Source organism: Stegastes partitus, unplaced genomic scaffold, assembly GCF_000690725.1.
Source record: "Stegastes partitus isolate 25-593 unplaced genomic scaffold, Stegastes_partitus-1.0.2 Scaffold294, whole genome shotgun sequence".
NCBI lineage: Eukaryota > Metazoa > Chordata > Actinopteri > Pomacentridae > Stegastes > Stegastes partitus.
In genome coordinates, this window is record NW_007578025.1 from 111,861 (window position 1) to 133,018 (window position 21,158).

The window sequence follows — 21,158 nt, forward strand, 5'->3', positions numbered from 1 at the left end:
TCGGACGAACCCAGGCTTCCACTGAAGAGGCTACATATGCTTGAACCACAACACCAAACCGAACCCTCGCCCCGCCTGCCTTCACGCAGACTCCATCGTTACACTCCCGACGCGACCCTTTTGTCTCCTTCAGTGTTGTGTTTGGGGCGATAAATATGAACGGGACGAAAGTGGCCAGTTTGCTGTCAGATGCGGACTTGTTTTGTGTCGGAAAGCCTGAATTTGTGGGAGTAGGTCACGCATGTGCAGAGAAATATAAAATGGACTTTTATATGTTGAGACCTTAAACTGTATGTTGTGCTTCCTGTACTCCAACATAAAACATTTATCATAAACCTTTGAATAGAGCTTCTTTAACATTTACAAGTTATACATTTACCAAATTGGTTTACTTCTTATGCTTCCATCAGCTTTGATATTTCAGCAATGCAAAGGGAGACAACAAGAAGAAAAAGGAAGTTAAGTCATCTTCAACAGAAAAAATAAGAAACAAGACACAAGTCCTCAAAACATTTGTCATAACCAACAATGGACGGAATTTTTCATTTTCTTATTTTCTCTTTTTTACAATACATTTTTTAAAAACCCCGCTGGTTAAGGTTATGGTCTCAGGTAGATCTTCCACAGTCAATCTTCACAGTTTGTGTAAAAGCAGAGAAACATTCTCGCTAGAGTAATAAAATATCATGACTATTATTATGGTCATTATTATCTTTTTATTCTCATATTGTTCCATATAAATGGTGGAGGATAGGGGCGAGGCGTTTCACCCTAATGAAGAGCCTGCAGTCCCAGAGTTCCTACTCTCCTCCCTGTACAATGTTTTATTCAGCAGTTGTTCTTTTTCTTTTGTTAAAAAATGCTCGCCCGCAGGGAAGGAGAATTATGGGAAGAGAGAGTGGGGTATTCATTCGACGAAGTGTCTTTATCCTCCTGTATGATCTTAAACTGTCTTTCTGCACAAAAAGAAAAGGAAGAAAAAAAAAAAAAAAACACAACAAAAAGATCCAGAGCCTCACTTTCACTGTTGCCGCTGTTTTTTTTTTTGTTTTTTAAATCCAAATTGTTTCCAAAAGCTGCGCTGCCGGCGCTGCCTGGTTGGCCGCCCCCACGTTGAACTATGCGTAGGCTTAGGTGCATGCACGCACACAAACACGCAACACAAACACGCCACACTCGCACACACACGCACACACACATACGCTCGCACACGGGCAACTGTCCCGTCAGGAGTAAGATCCGGGCGTAGCATGACCCTCGTACTCCCTCTGAACACGCGTGGCCTCCCGTCAGCACTTGTGGGGCGAAAGAAACATGTAGAAAATAGCCCATCAGAGGAAACATCAACAGAGATTTGTTCGATGTTGATTAACACCCAGGCTCACGATTCGGTTTTGTAATCTGAAGGCACTTTGTTTCATGGCAGAAAGTAAAGTGGCTTCTGTTCCACAGGCGGACCCGCTGACTGAATATTCGAGTCAGGCCTCGCTAATCGGACTTCCCTCTCTCTCTCCTTCTACTCTCTGCCTGTTAATCCTCTTCCCTCCACTCCTCCTTCCCTTTAACCTCGCCTCCTCTCTGCCCTCCGGTCCAGCTCTCTCCACCTCTGCTGCTGTTATTGTTCTGCCACCAGACCGTCGGTCGGCCACTTGGACTCGTGAGCACAGTGTTAAAAGATACGTAGGCAGCTACAGGAGAGGGGAGCGTGGGGGGGAGAAAGCAGACAGAACTAAATGTTGCCAGAGTCCTTGTTTTTCTCTACAGTACAGCACCAAGCAGATAAAGAAAATGCCAAGATGTGACGTGAGGCCGGGGCTTCGGGTGAAAAACAAGTGTCGGTGATTGGCATTTGGTGCGAGAAAATGAAGATAAAGATACACAGAGAAAGGTCTGATTCCATGTGTTTGTAAGCAGGGAAAATGTTACTTCATATTCAAAAAGAGTCAGCAGTGTCTGTATTTTTCGCCGCCGTCCAAAGATATTTCCATAGCTTCATAAAATAGTACTTGTGCTTTACAAACTGTCCTCCCCTCGACGCTTGTGAAACTCTCCCCGCCCCAAAGTCCGGGCTCGTCCGTCCGTCCGTCCGTCCGTCCGTCCGTCCGTCCGTCCGTCGCCCTCCCGCCCGTCTTTGTGCTCGTAAAGACGTCCCGCACCGAGGAGTGTTTACTGTAAAAGAGGTCTCTTTTTTTTTTTAAAAAGAAAAAAAGTTTTGCGCATCTTCTTTATTACTTTTTGTGTAACTTTTTAATCGCTGTTTTTTCTCTCTTCCGTTGGTCCCTCCGTGGGTCTGTGGTCCATGAGGGGGGACCCCGCTGCTTTCAGGATGCATGAATCTTTGGTGATTGGATGCCGAGGGTGTAGCTCACAGACGGTGGGTCTGAATATTCGCCTCTGAGATGACGGAGAATAGGGTCACCTCTGACCTTCCAGCAGGGTCAGCACCAAGGTGACACATAGCAGCCATATATGGGAGGATGTGGACAGAGCCTTGGCGCTGATATCTGAACAGGGAAAGAGAGAATTAAGAAAAAACAGCAGCTTCATCTGGGTTTTTCCGGCATAGAGAGGAAGGTTGAGTCAGCACCACAGAGTGCCAAAACGATAAGAATTGAGAATAAAAATAGCACTTCAATTTTTAACCAGGTTTGTCAATTGGGGCTTAATTTACTGAAGCATAACAGACGTTTTTTTGTTTATGAAATAACGGGAAAATGCACAGATTTCTGTCAAACCGGATAACACAGTCTCATTGCCGCTACTGTAAGCTTACTGTCATGTGCAGTCACCCCCCAGAGGCTCATTCCAAACTGTTTATATACTCCTGAAAAGAGAAACAAGCATGTACCCCGACAGAAAGACAGAACAAAAGGACATGTGATAAGAACTGCTGGAGGGAATACTTGGAAACACGCTTTTTTCAGTTTCCTACAATTCAATTTCTCGTCTGTCCATTAAATATGAATCCATAAGCAGGGCTTTTATGTGTTTGCCGTTTCGCAGTGTTTTCGTTTCTGTAGCATGTCAAGTCAAAAGCTGTTATGTGCAGCCAAATACAGCAGAAGATGTGCACAAGCGCAAAAACATTATTAGCTCAGCGGCCAATTATTTATGACAGAGTTACAACACCATGACTGTTTCTGGGGCTTTTTGCTGCCTTTTTAATCAGTTTTTTTTGCACTAAAGATGAAGTTAAATGTTTGAGAATGATCTGGAACTTACAGTAAGACAAAGGTGGTGCTTCTTTGGCTATAATTTGAGCAATTTTCGTTGTTATTTCTGACTAGTTTTGCAACTCCCTGGTGCTACAATGCTGCAGGAAAAGGAGGGCTGCTCTGCCGACCACACAGCTGTCACAGCACAGGACCAATTTCTCAGAGACACTGTGCTTTTTAAATTCAGGATGTCGATACTCCGACAGCACAAACTCTGCTGCTCCAGCCATGCTTTGCCTGCAGTCTTTGCAATAAATCGAGAATGTTGGCTGCTTCGACTGAGAACTGAGTTTATTTGACCTATGTGCATGCAGAGACTCAAGCAGTTGAAAGGTGGAAAGTAAAACCTGGGCTGTTTCCTAAAAATGCAGTTTACAGATGTTCCCTAAATGCCGCAGAGAAGCCTCTAGTCTCCATTCAGTTACTGTAATGCAGCTGCTCAGACAGGTGTGTGACCAAAATTAGGTTGAAAAGAGTAAAATAAGGTGTTTTAATGTCAGTTTTTGGTCGCACTGGACAATTTTGCATGCTGGACCTTTGTTTTATCTGGTAAATACTGTGTTATAAAGATAACGAGTTGCGTGGTTCAATTTGGTCACTTCTGTTTGAAGATCTGTCGCTCAGATGTACAGACATAAAACTGATCTTGACCTGCAGAGACTCAAGCAGTTGAGAAGTGGAAAGTAAACCCCAGGTTGTTTCCTAAAACTACACTTTACAGATGGTCTCTAAATGCCTCACATGCACAGAGAAGCCTCTAGTCTCCACGTAGTTACTGTAATCCAACAACTTAGAAAGCAGCCTGGCAATAAATTACTTGGTAAACAGTGAAAGAAAGTGTTTTAATGTCATATTTACATCAGTTTAAATGTGTTTGGAGTTGGACCTTTGTTTTAACTTGTAAATATTGTGCTATAAAGGCAGTGAGTTGCTCAGTGACCAAGGTGGTTCAATTTGGTCACTTCTGTTTGAAGATCTGTCGCTCAGACGCACAGACATTAAAGTGGAATTGATCTTCTCATCTAACTCATGAAAGCATGAAAGCAAATAAATGTCAAACCATTCCCTCGACACACAACCGACCCGTGTGAGCGGATCCTAAAGCGGTCGCTCTGAACCGTCCTTCTTGAGTCACATCATCAGTCAGGAGTCACCTCTGATCAGTCCTCGGGAGATATTTCTCAATTTTTCCCTCTTACATCACATAAAGTCATGTAAGATTCATCATGTGAGATTGAATTGCATAATTCATAACGCTACTCTGTCCTCAGCCTGGGCGACCACTCCTTAAACTCCAAATGAATTAACGTTGTCGCCTTGAATCGCAACGGATCCAAATGAAAAATAACTTATATGATAATCATCTTGCGGTAATAACAAGAACACATCTTGCAAGACCCAGATCACTTTCTTGTTGTTTTCCACCGCTGTCGTGCCAAATGAAAACAGATCACCCTGATTCATCTACGTTACATTTGAGAAGCTTCTGGAAAGAATGCTCCTCCAAGCATAAATAACAGGAATTAAATAACTGTGTTTGTCTGCCCACCGACATCACCTTGTCAATTGCAGGCCATTTTCTGTGTCCTGTTTTCTGTTTTTACCTTCTGTTTGTTCCTGCAGCGCAATTACAGTGCTCCACTCAGCCGGCGTGGCTATCATTCATGTGATTACAACCCTGTTGCTATGGCAACCATGTTTTCCCCCATGAGATGGTAGTTCAGCGCTGCCAACTGTCTAAGATTAGATCCCCTCTCGTAAATCTCAGCCCTGTCCGGCGAGGTAGAGTGAGAACCTGAAGCTCGGATAAGAGGGGCAGAAGAGGAGACGAGTGCTGCTACGTACTGGGCGGTGGGTCTCGACACTCCCCTTCCTCCAGCGTGATATCATCAATGGCGATGTCTCCCTCGATGCCTGGTCCCCGGATACCTTCCAGTACGACCTGCAGAGAGTAAAACAAGTCAGCGTCGACACATTAAAGGAAAAACCAACATTAGGTCTGACAGTGAGGCCGACATGAACAGCTTCAATGCTGCTGAGCACTGGTTCTCCAAGTCCCTGGAGCTCTACTGGAGGGATGGAGGGCCATTCCTTTGAAAGATATTCCCTCATCTAGTGTCTTCATGATGATGACACAGAGTGCTGTCCAACACCCATCCATTTTGGAGCTGACAGCAGGCTACACATCCCTTTTTCCAGCCATTTTTTCCCCCAGTTTCTCCTGGAAGATCCCAAAGCCTTCGAAAAAGCTAGATGAGATATAAATTCCCTCCAGTCAGTTCTGGGTCTATCTTGCAGTCTTCTTCCAGGTGATTCTTCCTGAAAAACCTCCAGGAAGCATCCTAATCAAGTGCCTGATCTCAGCTAGCTCTTTTCACATCGACTCTCCAAGACGTCCAAGATCCTCATCCTGTCTCTAAGCCTCGGCCGAGCCAACATACAAACTCATTTTGGCTGCTTATGACCATAGGTAAGGGTTGGAACATAGATTAACTGGTAAATGTTGAGCTTTTCCTTCTTCAACATGTTGGTCTATAACAATACCTGCATTACTGTTGCTGCACCAATCTGTCTGCCCATCTCATACTCCATGTTATTGTCACTCGCGAACAACATCCTGAGACATTTAAACTACCGGTTGAGGCAACAACCCAACCCCAACACGGTGGAAGTCCACCGATTTCTGTCAGAAAACCATGAATCTGTCAGATTTGGAGGTGTTAAAATTTCATCCAGGTCACTTGACGCTCAGTTGCAAACTGGCTTAAAGTCAAGCTTTGATAAAACTAACAGAACTATTTAACACTAAAAAGCTGAGTTCACGCTGAGGTTCCCAAACCAGAGACCCTTGGTACTCCGTTTGCACCTTGAGGTTGTGTTCTTGAACAGAATCGGAGACAACTTTGGTGGTAGCATACTGAGGCAAAACGTCCCCCCATAGGTGCTCAGTTGGGTTGAGATCATCAAACCAGTCAGTGATTCCTTGTGCAGAGACCAATCCCATCAGGATAGAAGTGTTTCATCACTGGTTAAGGTGAACAAACAGAACAACTCTGTACTGATTTGCAGTAACCCGTCTCTCTAAGGAAACATGTAGACTTAAGCACTGCCAGCGAAATACCCCCCCACAGCATAACAGAGCCGCCAGATCCCCTCACTGCAGGGGCCGAGGCTTTAGACTTTCACTTTAATACATCACTTTTCTGTATGTTCCGCCTTAATAGACGGCGAAAACAAAATAAAAAGAGACACAATCTCACTCAGTGCACAGCGTCATTAAGCTAAATTGCCCCTTATAAAATATTACAGCAGGTGGCAAGTGTTTGTTTTAACTTTTACTGTCACAAAATTTAAAACCAAGACTGCCCGTGGCTTAACAACAGTTAGCTGTGAGAGTGAGAACAAAAAAGACACAGTCGAAACTATAATTACTTTCCACAACTGAGGCCGTAAAAATGATGGAGAACGCCGCAGTTCTGTATTCGCAAACTTTAGGCTTCCTGATGGCAAAGTGTGAGTGATATTGCTTTCTCAATACCGAAACAGCGTCTATGGATGCCGTCCACTTCTCTGCTTAATATCACGGCTTGTGAAGTGCTACATCAATATGCATCCCCCCAAGGAAACTAATACCGTACAAACACAGGCAGAGAAGAAAATAGAGGGCAGCGAGGGGAGCGCTGCTGCATGCTGGAGTGATTAAGTTTCTTGGTCTCACCTGGAAGGACGCCGTTGGATGGATGCTTACTTTGGCCTGCTTCCAGCGTTCACCTTGGTTACCGCTTAGCGACCACACGGGGCCCTCCGAGGTCGTTTGGCCCTTCTGCTTCAGGAAGGCGTTTAGTGTTCCTGCATGAAGGAGAGAGACAGTTGCACACAGAGGTTAGCGCACACACGGATCCATCCATCCATTAGCTGTAGCCAATTTATCCTGTCGAAGCTCGTGGGGGGCCGGAGCCCATCCCGGGTGACATTGGGCGAGAGGCAACCTGGACAGGTAGCTAACACAGAGAGACAAATCACAGCTACAGCCAATTTAGAACCACCGAATGCCCTACCATAGATAGATCAATTATCAACCTTGTCGATTATTGGTATCAATTGTTATTAACCCTGTCTGTCTGTAATAAATCTCTGGTGTCAGACCTGATCTCCACTGCAAAAACCCAACAAGAAACACAAACCGTCGCCACAAATCAGGCAACTAGCTATTATCACAGCGGCTAAGGCTACAGCTAGCCTCTGAAACAGAGTCTGTCAAACAAAAATTATTAATGCTTTAAGATATGGGATTTGCTGGCAATAAACAAAACAGACAAGAACAGACAAAACCGCAGAAGACAAACTGTTGAATCTCAATCAATCGGCACATGACGCTCTGATTTAATCACTCCGATTTCTGCTGTATTACAGTAATTCTTATCAATGAAGTAGCTGATTTATGAATGAGATTTCCCCTACTACCACATGCTGGTAATATATAACACTTAATGTATATCGGCTCCAAACACCAGTCTTTCTCGACTGCTAATTATCGGCTAATGCAAACCCTGAACCCAGAACCTTCCAGCTGTGAGGTGACCACTGCAACACTTAACTCACCGGTTCTCGACTCCACTCTTGCAGACAGGTACTGACCCGCAGAACATTTTCTAAAGCCTCGCAGCTCAGCGGAAATGTACGACTCAGAATAATGGCTTAATAATAATAGCAATATGCTGTAATTTTATAGGGCACCGTAGGCTATTTCACAGTAATTACCTTCAACTCAAGTCGGTCCAACTTTACTCCGTCTCGGTCCTCCGCAATGACAACACACTTGTTGTTTAATTGAAGTAGGTCGTCCTAGTAAACAGGTAACCAGCCAGTCTTCACCACCTCAGTGCGTGAAGTGCTCTGTGTGTGAGGACTGCATGAAAGGAAGGGAATCTGGGGCAACGTGGGTTACATGAGGGCGCTCTCACTTTTGTACGTAAGTGCTTTAGATTCCCCCAAAACACTACAAATATTTACTATTTAGCTACTCCTGAGATTTCTAAATGTTTCCTCTTTTGGTTTAAACCGAATAATTAAGTGCATTTACTTCTATGCCGTGTAGGTGCGTTCATGTCAGTCAGTTTTGCACTTTAGAAGGTATTCAGACCTCTTTGGTTTCACTTCGCTGTGCTGTAGATTTTCATTTGAAAAGCACAAAATTGGCCTTTTTTCTCCCCCCATCACTCTACTCTCAATAATCCACGGTGATGAACTGAAAGCATGTTTTTATACATTCCTGCAAATTTATTCCAAATCAAAAACTGAAATCTTTCATTTACCAAAGTATTCAAGCAGCAGCTCCCACAAATTGCGATTTAATTGTCATTTTGAGACGCGGTTGGGACTTGACTGGAGTCCACATGTGGAGCTCAAAAAGGGCTCCAAACTGTGCATTTAAGACCCCACAATTCAAACCGCGCGTCAGGACAAAATCCAGACCGAGGAACTCTCTGTAGATCTCCGTGATAAAAATGTGATGAGGCATAGATTAGGACATAAAAGGATATAAAACCATTTCGAAAAGGTCTGACTGTTCCCAGGAGTGCAGTGGTCTCAATCAAGCCCCTTTAAGACTTTTATCAATTAATCTGACAGCATTCAAACATGTCAGCGGCCTGTCTGAATGAGCGCCCTGATCACTTCTGTTAGAAGTCGCTGTAACATTCTTAGCGGGTCGAACTAAGTGGCACTTCAGTATCACTTTTAACACGGAAAAAAAAAATCCGTCGCGTTACCAGACGAGCACGTACAAGCGACGCGCTTTGAATTGTGTGAAGAGTTTTTCCCACATTTCAGCGGCAATATTGGTGAGACCCACCAATAATAAATGAAATCCAACTTTTAAAAGTTTTTCCTCTGAGTTTACTGAGTATATGCAGCAGCAGGATCCATGTGAGCAACTCCAAAACGAGACAAACATACTCGTGACACAACAGCAACAACCTCATTAATTACTTAGAATCATAAATAATAATAACCTGAATAACAGAATGCCATGTGTTCGTACCCCACATCTGAACTTAATAGCACAGTGGAAGAAGTTTTGAAGCATCAGAGCCCTTCGTAGAGTTGACTGTCCGGCCAAACTGAATGACCTTGCAAGAAGAAGGGTCTTGGTAAAAGGCTGAGATAAAGAACCTGACTGTCCTTTTAACAGAGCTTCAGAAGTCCTTTTAGAATAAGCTGCCAGAAAGACGACCATCTCGGCGGCTCTCCATCAGTCAAGCCTTTGTGTTCGAGTGGCTTGACAGAAGCCACTCTGAGTAAAAGGAACATGACAGCACACGTGTTAAAACGCCAAATGCTATTTGACAGTTTGTCAAATGGTGTTTAAAGGACTAGACTGAGAGTACAAGGCAGGAGATTCGCTCTTCTTTTGAAGCTAAACTTGAGCTCTTTGGGCACAGCTATGATGAAAACCAGGCACTGCTCATCACCTGCTTATACAGTCCTTACAGCGAGGCATGGCAGTGGAAGCATCATCATGCTTTGGGGGTCCTTCTCAGCAGAGAGATGTTTGTATTCGTCTGTCTCAGAAATCAAGCAGAATCGAACCAAAGGGGTCTCAACAAAGCATCTCTCTCCGCTCATACATATATTAGATACCACCCACGTAGGACATCGTCGCTGCAGATTCCAGTTTAATCGCAAGTGAAAATTGAACTTTTAAGGTTGATATTCACCTCCGCTTTCCCGCATTTCAAATTTATGTATTCGTCTGCAAGCGAAGCGGAGCCAAGCAGTAGCAAAGGTTAAACTCGGGTCATGTGAATTGATACATTTATTAAGTTTGGGTTGTGTGAGCGATGATGAATTATTCTCCGGCTCATGATAATCCAAATTAATTATCACTAATGGGTGATGTGTGATGAGAATTTTTTGGTGAACGCTCTCCCCGTGGAGGACAGGTCTTCTTAATTTATCATTAAACTATTTCTGCCCGGTGCAGGTTCCTTTTTCCTCTCAGCTGGATTGCCTGTAAAGCCACACGGGAGAATTTCACCGCCGAGGCCAACTCTGGAATTGAGAAAGCAATATGACAGAGCCATTTCAGCCGAATTCACATATAACCCTTAAAATAACACAGAAATGTTGGTTCTTATTGAGACCGAATAGACTATATAGCGGGTCTGAATTGAAGACTCCCCTCAGTGAGACCTCTTGTCTGGCCTTAGGCTTTGATATAAAACTGTCAGATGATGACACCGAGCGCAACCACTTTACCCTCCTCTCCAAACACACTGATTGTGTTAGGCTTTTTCTATTTGCAATGCAGGAAGACTATGTGGGAAAGAGAAAGCAGTATTCTTTTTTTTTTTTGCGTTAGGCCAGCAGGAGCAGCATCCAAAGACCCTAATCAGGTTAGCGCTGACACCGTGGCGAAGCTCAGGAGGACCGCTGCTCTGAAGTCAAGCGAATTTCACAAAGTTATGGAAAGCAGCAACCTTTGTGCCAACGCAACCGGGCGAGCGGAAACGGCGTCGGCCGGGACTGCAACCTGGCGTTTGATGCATCTTCGCCTCAGCAAGGTGCCTCATTACCGTTCAGGCCCCCTTCAAAAAAACATGAGGAAACGAGGGAAGGCTACACTGTATGTCCCTCTTCATATTCTCTCATCAGCACAGTATACACCTTCCCCATGACAGCACAATCTCCAGTGAGAGATGAGCTCTTGTACAGAACATGACCTGCGGTTTCATCTCCTGTTGGAGTGTTTAGGATGTAGGAGGATTCTTGCTGAGCTGGCTGGCTTACTTTTTCTTTGAACTCTCTTTGAATTGCGATGTAGGTGGTTATGTCAGTGTCATCACATCCTGAGCAAAGGCATATGCTGTATATTCTTTGGAGTACCCTTCTTTTTTTTTTTTTAAAGGAATACCTTTGGCATACACTTGTGAAATTTAAAGAGATCTGAGAAGGAGAAAGATGTGAGTCTGGTGAAAAAGTGAGAAATAGCTCCTGGAAATTTTCAATTATGTAGTGAGGACGAGAGAGGAGAGGAGAGGAGGGAGATGGAGGTGCAGTACCACCCTCCTTGCTAATGAAAAAGACGACTCCATTGCTTCTCGGAAGGTCAGGCTTAAAACAGACTTGCTTGGTGTGCTTTGCCGGAGACTTAATCCTATAAACAAATGCGACACGGGCTCCAAAGGCAAACTTTGATGTGCGCTTCAGTAATTAAGTGTGACCTTGTCTCAGGTATCCCCCCGCTAGCTAACTACGGAGGAGTTTCTTTGAGCCTGTGCCACTGTTCTCATCAGTGTGTAGGCGACACTCCTTATCGACTGATTCTGGCCTTCAGCGCTGCCGTGCCACAGCTTGACTGTGACTCACCTCAACAGCACAGTCCCAAAGAGCATCAAACTCCCAGAATTTCAAGACGGAGCTGTGCCACTTTGGGTGGTGAGTCAGGAGCAGTTCCAAATGCAAAAAAAAAAGTCTTCCACGTGCAGAAAATGACAAAATTCTTGGAGAAAATATATGTGAATATACAGTATTTGGACAAATTTGTCATAAGCGTTCACTTCTCTGGCTGGGAAATATCACAAACCAACATTCCCCAACTCGGTAGTGAATTTCTCTCACGGCCGGAGAGGCAGAATACTAAATGGAGCGTAGCTATGGAGGATCTGAGCTGGGTTTCAAGTCCTTGACATTTAGCCCATTCATCATAACACGCCACAGTCTGGGCCAGGGCTTCACCACAGACGGGGAGGGCAGGGAAGAGAGGGTCTGGCTGGCGATCAATTTGAGCAAATTGGAAATGTCACGGCCTACTCAACCTCGGCAGGGAGCCGGAGGAGCTCTCATCTCCCTGCTGAGTCGCCCTCCAACACCTCTATCCTTATATTCTCTCCACCTCCCCTCGCCTCCACCTCTCCAGATGTTTGGTCCGGCCCCCCTGCCTGGACACTTCCACTCCGACTCTCCGCCGAGGACGTCCGGAAAGTGGACAGGCCAAATTTAAGACCCTGTGCGGTGTCACTGTCAACTTGGGTCAGTTCTCTGTAGTTTAAGGTGGAGATATTAGACGTTATACAGAAGCAACGCTCTGGTTTGGGCCGCATTTACCTCCAGATGTTTATTCCTGTCATCTAACTTCTGCTGTTAGATTGTCTTAAATTTTTCTTTTCATATACTTTCATTGCAGATCGTCCTTCATAAATTGTCAAAGTCAAAACAGAATAGACACCTATGTATAGGAATACTGCATGGAAGCTGCATGTGAGGTAGTTTTATGGAGGTTTCGTGAAGTAAGACAGAAAAATAGGCTTTTATAAATAACATGAAGCTGAATAACTTTTTCTGCGAGTGCATGTTATTGACCTCACTGAAGATCTGTCATCTACCTGGATGCCACCCAAGTCTTTTCTGCCCACTCACAGTAATCCATAGGAAGCACTCACAAGGACATTTGTGTATTACAACGGATCAAACCAGGAGAGCTCATTGTAGAGGAATTTCATTAAATAAATAAAGAGGAACAAAGAGGGGGTTCTATGGCTGATCTGACAGGCGGTTCTTTGGTTTTTCTATGTGCTCATCTTATCCCCAATAGCGACTCTGAGGACTTTAACCCACTGAGCCCTTGGATGGCAGGTGTCACCAGGACAAAATGTATGGAATATCAAAACAAGAAATATACAGAGATGCTGTTGATTTTGTGCAGATTTTTCTGTAGAAAATCTGGATATTGCACAAGGACAAGGCTATTTGTTGAAAATATTGATATTGCACAGCTTCTTGTACAAGCAGAAAACACATATATATTATTTACAGTCTTTTAAATGCACAAAAAAAATTCACAATGCACAGGTGTGATGGTTTCCAGTTCTTCTGCATGGTCTACTGGGAGCAATGGTGGTTGTAACGTCCGATTATGTGTTTGTCAGACCCTGATGAAGACCTAGAGGTGTTTGTTTGCTAATACTTTAAGAGTAAATGAATGATATTATGTCACCAGAAAATGTCTTTACTGTATTATATTAAAAAGTGCTTCCTAGAGCTTGATTTTTTTAAATAACAATATTGATGTTGCATAAAAATGCTCACAAAACATTTATTTAAGCTGCAGTTTAGAGAAAAAAAAAGCCTATTACTCAGCAGAACAAGCCTATTTATATTAATAATGCTAATAAGAGTCATTAAACAAACTTCAAAGGGAGTAAATAAAGTTGCGGGAAGGCAGAGGAAGAAAATCTGACTTTTATAAGGCGGCGAAGCGAGAGAGAGAGGAAGCGGCGAGGTTTGGAGCAGCAGGTCCAGCAGAAGCTCGGAGCAGCAGAGCAGGTGGAGGGTGGAGATGGCGATGATGCCGCCGACGTCTCGCAAGAATACTGGAGTAAATGCAGCCAAATGCTCGCTGTAAATGTCTCATCAAGGCAGAGAGGCGCTCAGCTGCCAGCGTTAAGTTCAAGTTTTATGAGCACAAACCTGCAGCTCGCCTCTCTTTGAGTTTGCTCACCATCGCCGCTCTCTTTTTCTTTCTGTCTGTTGTCTATTGTACTCATATTATTTTGAAAATATATTTTTAGTGTGGGACTATTTTTATTTCGAGGTGCGTCGTCTCTGTTTGGTGTTGCTGTCACTCCCCGTTTTAAAAGGCCCTTAAAAACAGAGCTATGGGGTCCGACGTGAACAGAAAACAATCTTCCAAAGTTAGATCACACCAGACACTTGCTCTTCTCATTAAGCGCTGTCCTTACATGCTTGAACTCACTCTCCTCTTTACCCCTCACCCCAACTGGTGGAGGCAGATGGCCGCCCTCCCTGAGCCCGGTTCTGCCGGAGGCTCCTTCCTGTTAAGGGTTTCTTATTTTTCCTTCAAACTGTCGCCAAGTGCTCGCTCAAAGGAAATCATTGGATTCGCTGTGGTTTCTCTCTGTTATATAAAATTCTAAAGGTCTTGATTTTACTTTGTGAAGTGCTTCTTCCAGCTGAATTGAACTGACCTTGGATTAAAGGGCTGCAGTTTGGCCCACGACGGCTCCTCGAAGCCGCTCGTGTCAGACGCGTTTAGCATCACCGACGCCTGCAGTCACGCTTTCTCAAGGTGCAAATGTCAAAAGTGGCGGTCCATAAAACAAGACAGCCACGAGGCGCTCTTGGCGGATAAAAATGGGAGACATCCGGTAAATAAACAAACCATGTTTCAACAACACACGACGGCGCGGCGAGCTAAGAGTGAGAAAAGGTTTTCTGGGTCCATGAGTTCACCAACACGGGACGCGTCATTCATTATAGAGAACTATGTGGGAGTTGGAGAGGTTTAAAAAGCATTCAAGTGTCCCTCATCTGTAGACAAATGTGTTTGTGCCAAAGCAAAGTCGAGTTCCTGAAGCTTTGGGTCGACTGAAATGCTCACAGGTTGGGATGTGCGATCACGGCCCACAGAGAACTCAGCTATTTAGCTCAATTATTCACTGATTTCAGGAACAAAACATTTGTATTGCACCTTTTTTCCACATTTAAATGAGAATAAGAAAAATCTGTTTCCGTGATTATGAGCTAATTCTGCTCCTCTGTTCTCTTCTGCTGTCAAAATCACTTCAATCCCAGCGTCGTCACTACACCCGACCAGTCGTCTCTCAGCCAGCGTTCTCTGAGACAATCAGCCCCTGGACCCCGTTCTTTAAATTAATTACAATCCTCCGCTGTTCATCCCTCCCTCTCTCCCTCCTCTTTCTCATCCGGGTGTCCAGTCAGTCTCCATCAGCCATCTGCCAGCTCCACCACCACCAGCGTCTAGACACCAGGAGGTCTTCATCTCCTACCTTCATCTGGGAATCCGCTCTAAGATGTCGCTTCTCGTTGGAGTCTAGCTGCCAAAATACTTTCTAGCATCCTCGTGTTTCTGCAACTTTGCTTCCACTTCCATGCTGTCTACATTCCTGCTAATGCTTAAAATCATCTCCTACAGGCAAAAACATGGAATAGAGTGTACCCACAAAGCCTCACTTACTGAACATCTGCTTATCGGTAGATACAACAATGTACTGATGTTTCCAAAATGTAGATGCTCGCCATGCAGCTGTGCACAGAGAAACCTCTGAGGCTCTTTTCATTTCTTTTCTCCCGAGCCACCTCCACTCATCTCTCCTCCGTCCTTCTGCCTGTGACCCGGAAATTGATCTCAGCACGTCATTTTGAAACATGCCTCAGTTCCTAAAATGCATCTGCAGGACAGACGAGGTTTGCCGGAGGAGCTGTGAGCGACGATGCACAAGTGTATCCTGGCTGTGTCCTGTGTGGACGTCTGAAAGAGGCAAAGCTGGAATCTATAGAATATAAAATAACACATACATATGCCACTCGTTGTTTGTGTAGTATTCTTTCTCTGCTCTTTTTGTATTTCGCAGCATCACGGCGTCTGTGCATGTGTGATAAATACGAATAAAGACGTATGACGCCCGTACGTCCTCGTCACATTCTGTCATGTTGTGAATTGAATTTAAAGTGCGTGCATGCTATAAGTTGTCATGAACGCTGCTCTGCTCTCCTGACAGAGATCATAAAGTGCAGCAGTTGGCTGTAATAAAACAACGGGCAGAAGATGCAGCTGTGCAGCGCGTCATGTTTAATTGATGTCGCTTTGAAACGGCGTCGTCTTGTTTTGTCAAACGCCGGTTCTGCTCTGTCCTTAAGCTTCTTCCTCCGCTGGCATCGGAGGTGGGAGGGATGGAGACGCGGGAAAGAAATCGAGGAAAAAAATAGCGTAAAAAAATGTAAACACTGCCAAATTTACCCAGAAAACTCAGTGATTTTATCTACATGTTGTGTTTTCTATGAGCAGGACGTAGATTTTAACCCCCAAGCAGTTTCTAGATGTTATTTTTTCTGCTGCTGCCACATTTTTTTTCTCACTTCAGGCTCATTTTTCACTGCAATATAAAGTCCTACATGTCTACAGAAACAGCACAACCATGACTAGAAGTAAAGGGAACTCAGAAATGTCTTTTGCTCACTATGACACAGTTAAAATGCCAAAAATCATAAAAAAAAGAAACGTGAAGTTGAAATTCTTTGGGTAATAATTTAGAAAAAATTTGAAAAACCTGGATTTAACTTGTACAATATTTTCCAAGTACCTACAGGTGTTTCCAACACTAGACAAATTATACTCTATAGATATTTTACTTATACTTTTCGCTTGTTTCCAAAGCTTTTCTTTGTAAAAACAGCCTGCAGTTCAGCTGAAACATCCCGAATTTTTGTCACATTACTGTTGGTCACAACTGAGTTGTTAAAGAGATGATCGATTATAGATTACAGATTACAGATTATAGATTACACATGGACTCATCCATGAGCAGCAGACTTGTGATGTTCAGCTGGTTTGTTGGAGGAGAAAAGACTGAATGTTCACAGCAGCCGGGTCGTCCCGTTACAGAGCAGACATCAGTGCTTCCTCTGTTTCAATACAGCGCTAAAACTAACCACCTCCTGCTACTGTCCACTGGATCATCAGAACCAGCCAGAACCACAGGCACAGACACGGGTCACAACCAAGGAATGACATGAAGACTCAGGAGTAGAACAGGTCCAACATCACGTCAGCTCAAAGCTCCACCTGAGGCTGGACTCAGAACGGGCTTCTCCGTTGCATAATTTTTTTTTAGATTTTTACAAAATCTGGTTCGAGCAAATGCTTAGCTTGGGACAACATTTTGAATAATATATGTAGAATAAAGTCATTCTGATTACATCAAGATTTGGTTAGGTCAAAATTTGGCGAGTTCAAGGACTGTTGGAAAGTTGAAAATCTGATGATTCTTTCAGTTTTTATGGTTTCTGGCTCTGATAAATTAGTAATTTTGCACATTTTTCAAGAAACCATTGCAATCATTTAAGGTGGGAAACCAAAATCGTGATTAATATCCGATTAACTGCAACTCTCGAACACACCAACGTTTAAAATGCAGTTTTTCTCAGTGGAAATGATTTCTACGTGATGCCAAGACGACCGTGCAGCTCCTCCACCGCCGGTCCTATGGATCGGCTCAGTAGCTAATGATGCGGAGCGAGACTGAGACACAGAATTCACCACTAGAGGCCTTCAACAATGCATGAGCTGCTGTTTTTGTGCCGGAGACGGCGGCCACGCTCGACAATCCCAAATGCACAAACACTACAAACAGCATTGCACTCAGAGCCGGAGCGCTTGCGGTCGGCTGATTGGGTCCCCGGTGAAGAGAGTCAGACGTTTTCGCCGCGGAGTGCTCCTTCAGTCGCTCTGCCATCTTCAAATGGGCCATACAAGGTTGTTATCTGCATTCAGAGATGAATGGAGGAGCTAATGCCCAGATTCTGTGTGCACACCTTTGAAAGGGTTTGTTGCAAAAATGAGATATCTTTTGCTCGAAACATCTGACACCTGCGCTTACAAAAATTTTTTAGCATGAAAGCGCCAGAACCGCTCCCGGCTCCCGCTGCGGGGGACAAACTCTGTGGAAATGACTGAAATTCTGTTGCTTAAAGGAAAAAAGTGCTGCCAGTGTTTCTTTCTTCTTCAGCCTCAATATTGTTTCCTGTCTCACAAACAAGTAGGAACAAGAAAAGAAAAGGAGGGGAGAAAAAAAAACAAGAAGAAAAACCCGACTGTGAGGCACATAGGTGGCGGACGGCAATTTCAAGAATCTCATTTCTCAATTTATGTTCCACAGCCAGCGTGATGTCGCGCGGATGCTCGACGATGTACGTGTTTTCGGTAAATAAAAATTTGCTGTGGTGTTTCCTCATTGACTGTTTAGTTCCGCACAACTAAGAATGCGTCCCCTTCATTTAGCAGAGAATTGCCGAAGCAATTTGAGCGCCACTCGAAGTTGCTTTCACCGCTTAAGCAACCGAAAGCGCAGAACAGTGACAGATTCTTTAAAGAATCGCAGTAATTATTCTTTTCACGAACTGATCGAGCGGGGGGCCTATAAATTAGGATAATCTTTCCCCCCGCGGCTGAAAAGAAAACGAGAGAAAAGTGTGAGTTGTCTTACCTATGTGTTTCCCATACATGTGGTAGAAGAAGCCAAAACAGTAGGCGGGCGGGTTGGTGATGCCGTACGGGTTTTTGGGAGCCACGTTGAAGAAGGGGCTTATGAGCCGAGCCTGGTCCCCTTCCTTGCGTGGTCTGGATGTCTCGATGTACATGTAGAAACCTTGAAACACACAAAACCACAAATGTAGATCGTGTCAGATGAAGATTTGCTGGCAGGAAAATCCACGTAAAAATACTGCACCTATGACTCAAGAAAATGCACATCTGCTCCGTGAGACAGATGCAGGAGAGCAAAAAAGTTTCAACCACTATCTAACTTAGAAAAAGGCATTTATTTGCAGGGTTTCTGTGCAAGATCCTCCTCAGATAAACAGTTTGTCCAATAACATGCACAACATTTGAAAAATAAACACGATATATATATAATAGCAATCATAGATGCGCCCCTAAATGAATCGAAAATAAGATGAAATTACCATAAAGTGAATCCCAAAAGGGCCAAATTGCATTCCTAAAAAAACCCATCTCTGAACCTGCACGAATAAATGTTGTATTTACACGGTATGCGAATGAAGAGCAGCGACGGATGAACAGAATTCTTCATAAAAAATACGACGAGGTCTCATGAAATTCCAATCTGCAAACGCCACAACATGTCGAACGGTGTTAATCCAGTTTACTCTGTGACTTTCTCCGTGTCATTGGAAATTGTCATTCCGTAGAAGGATGTTTGGGGATTGATGCCTTCCTATAGCACGTTGGGAACGTGATTGATTGTTGACTTACAGCCACTTCCTAATTAAGATGGCTCCCCTTTGTCACAAACCATTTGCCTGATGAAGGTCGAGCACCTGAAACGCCTCAAATAGATGCATGTTTGCAGGTCGGACAGGATGCGGGAGTCTGTTAATATACTACATACCTTCCTTCCCTTAACGTGAAGCTGCACCGTGTAACATTTTAAAGGATAATTCTGGTTTATTATAACTAGTCGGCAGCTTAGTTTGCTTCTCCGAGCAGCTCTAGTTGGAGCTAAATTGGGAATAAACATCACTGATGATTAAAACTGTTTAAAAAGTAGGTTAAAAAGAGGTTTGGTGATAGTTTCCCCATTTGTCTTTGGTATATTTCCAAATAGGTCAGTCTGACGTGAGGTTTGTCTGTTATGGTTTCACTTTCCCCATCAGCAACAACTATTTGCTTCAACCAACGTCTTGATTGCAGCTTCAGGAAAGAACCTTTAACCCCCTCAGTCGTCTGTTTGGTTCATATATAACCAATTTTTGCCAAATTGGGCTGTAAAAAAAAAAAAGAGAAAATAAAATCTCTTCTAAAGACCCTTGAAGAAGTTCTAGTGCTGTTATGCCACCTGTGATTGTTTACCTTATGATAATCCAGTTTCTTCATGGAGATTAACATAAATTATTACATTAATTGGTTGTCTGACTATTCATTTCCATATACTTGCTTTTTATTATGGCATTTAAAAAAAATCTTATTATTCTTATTATTTACCTTATTAGTAATGTTTTATGGTTAATCCAATAGAAGTTTTATACACTCTTGGAATTATTTTGTGTGTTTTTTTCTTCTTTTAGGAGTTTATATTTCTTTTGGTCATCTTATATTTCCAACAGAAAGCACTTTAGATCACCTTCTGAATATAAACAAACATATAATCACCAAATTCTTAGTGCCCAGCATTTACCCAAGAGAGGAAACAAGAATTACAATGCAAAAATCCACGATGCCAACAACTGGAAATATGCTTTAAGGTAATTAACTAACTTTTAGGTTGAAGTGCAGCAACTGTACAACCAGAGATTTGCTGCCTGCATCTGCGTATGGATTCGACTGGTGACGGATTTTTTAAAAAATGGCGGCGGCGTTCGGAATGCAGCTACCACACGAGGAAACAACGGGGGGCCATTGTGCTGCTCTTCGTGTGTCACTGGCTTCGGGCAATTCATCGGGTTAGAGGCAACATCAACAAACAGCAACAGAAGTCAATTCCTGCCAATAGCAATGCTAAGAGCAGCCAGCGGCTCATTACTGTGTGAATGAAGCAGTAAACAAGTCGCTGCTGTTGTGTGTCTGTTCAATCTGCCCCAGTCGACCCTGCAAACTCTAAAACCGTAGTCCTGATCAGAACCGTGGAGCAGGAACAGCTTTACATGTTATACACTATGCACTAGTTATGCATGTTGGTCTGTTGTCTATCACAAATACTTTTCTGCTCATATTCTTAACAGCGATGCTCTTACATTCCCAGTGTTGTTCTTTCTCAGCCAACCATATACACCAAAATAAGGTGGGAGGCATCACCCAGACAATAGATATATATTTTACCCCAACCATCATTTTTTCATAGACCAAACCAACTAGTTTTGCTGGGGTAGGTAGTATTTTTTCCCTTTTCCTTTATTTCAAGTAGTCTGACAGGAAACTCGACTGCTGCACCTCCTCCTGGCTGTGTTTTTTTTTAAGGTTTCAGAAACTGTAACCCACAACAGGAGACAGGTCCCGACAGGCCTTTTCATCCAGATCAGGTAAGACGGCATAAGGAGCAACAGAGTCTGCTATGGGACTAAGATGAGGTGGTGCAGTGGGTTAAACAGAGCATATTCCTCCAGGAAAAACCGGGTTTGTGAAGCCACGAGGGAACGTTGACTTTTAGCTGCCTTCCTCTGGTTGGAGGAGTTGAGGCCTTTTCCACAAGTCTGATTATTAATGTGGGAGCTTCGTAATAACAACACAGTAATGATCTCTTACGTATACCTCCATCTCCTCTCAAATCCCCTGGTGTGGACTTTGAGACTCTTCCCAACTGGAAACTATTCTCTCGCAGTCCCACCTTTGCAGCAGAAATCCTCTTAAAATGTAAATGAGAATGCAATTTGGTTGTATAGGAGTGT

General features: G+C 43.7%; 1 protein-coding gene across 1 annotated transcript in view; it reads right to left on the bottom strand.

The window, feature by feature from the left end:
- Positions 1-1,947: 1,947 nt before the first annotated feature.
- The window catches only part of LOC103358159 (MAM domain-containing glycosylphosphatidylinositol anchor protein 2), a 266,805-nt gene continuing 247,594 nt past the window's right edge, over positions 1,948-21,158 (bottom strand). The window contains exons 15-18 of the mRNA XM_008283011.1: positions 18,242-18,403; positions 6,934-7,064; positions 5,061-5,157; positions 1,948-2,504 (exon numbers count right to left, since the gene is read on the bottom strand). Coding sequence (XP_008281233.1) covers positions 2,416-2,504; positions 5,061-5,157; positions 6,934-7,064; positions 18,242-18,403 — 479 coding nt within the window. The 3' untranslated portion in view covers positions 1,948-2,415. The remainder of the gene's footprint in view (positions 2,505-5,060; positions 5,158-6,933; positions 7,065-18,241; positions 18,404-21,158) is intronic.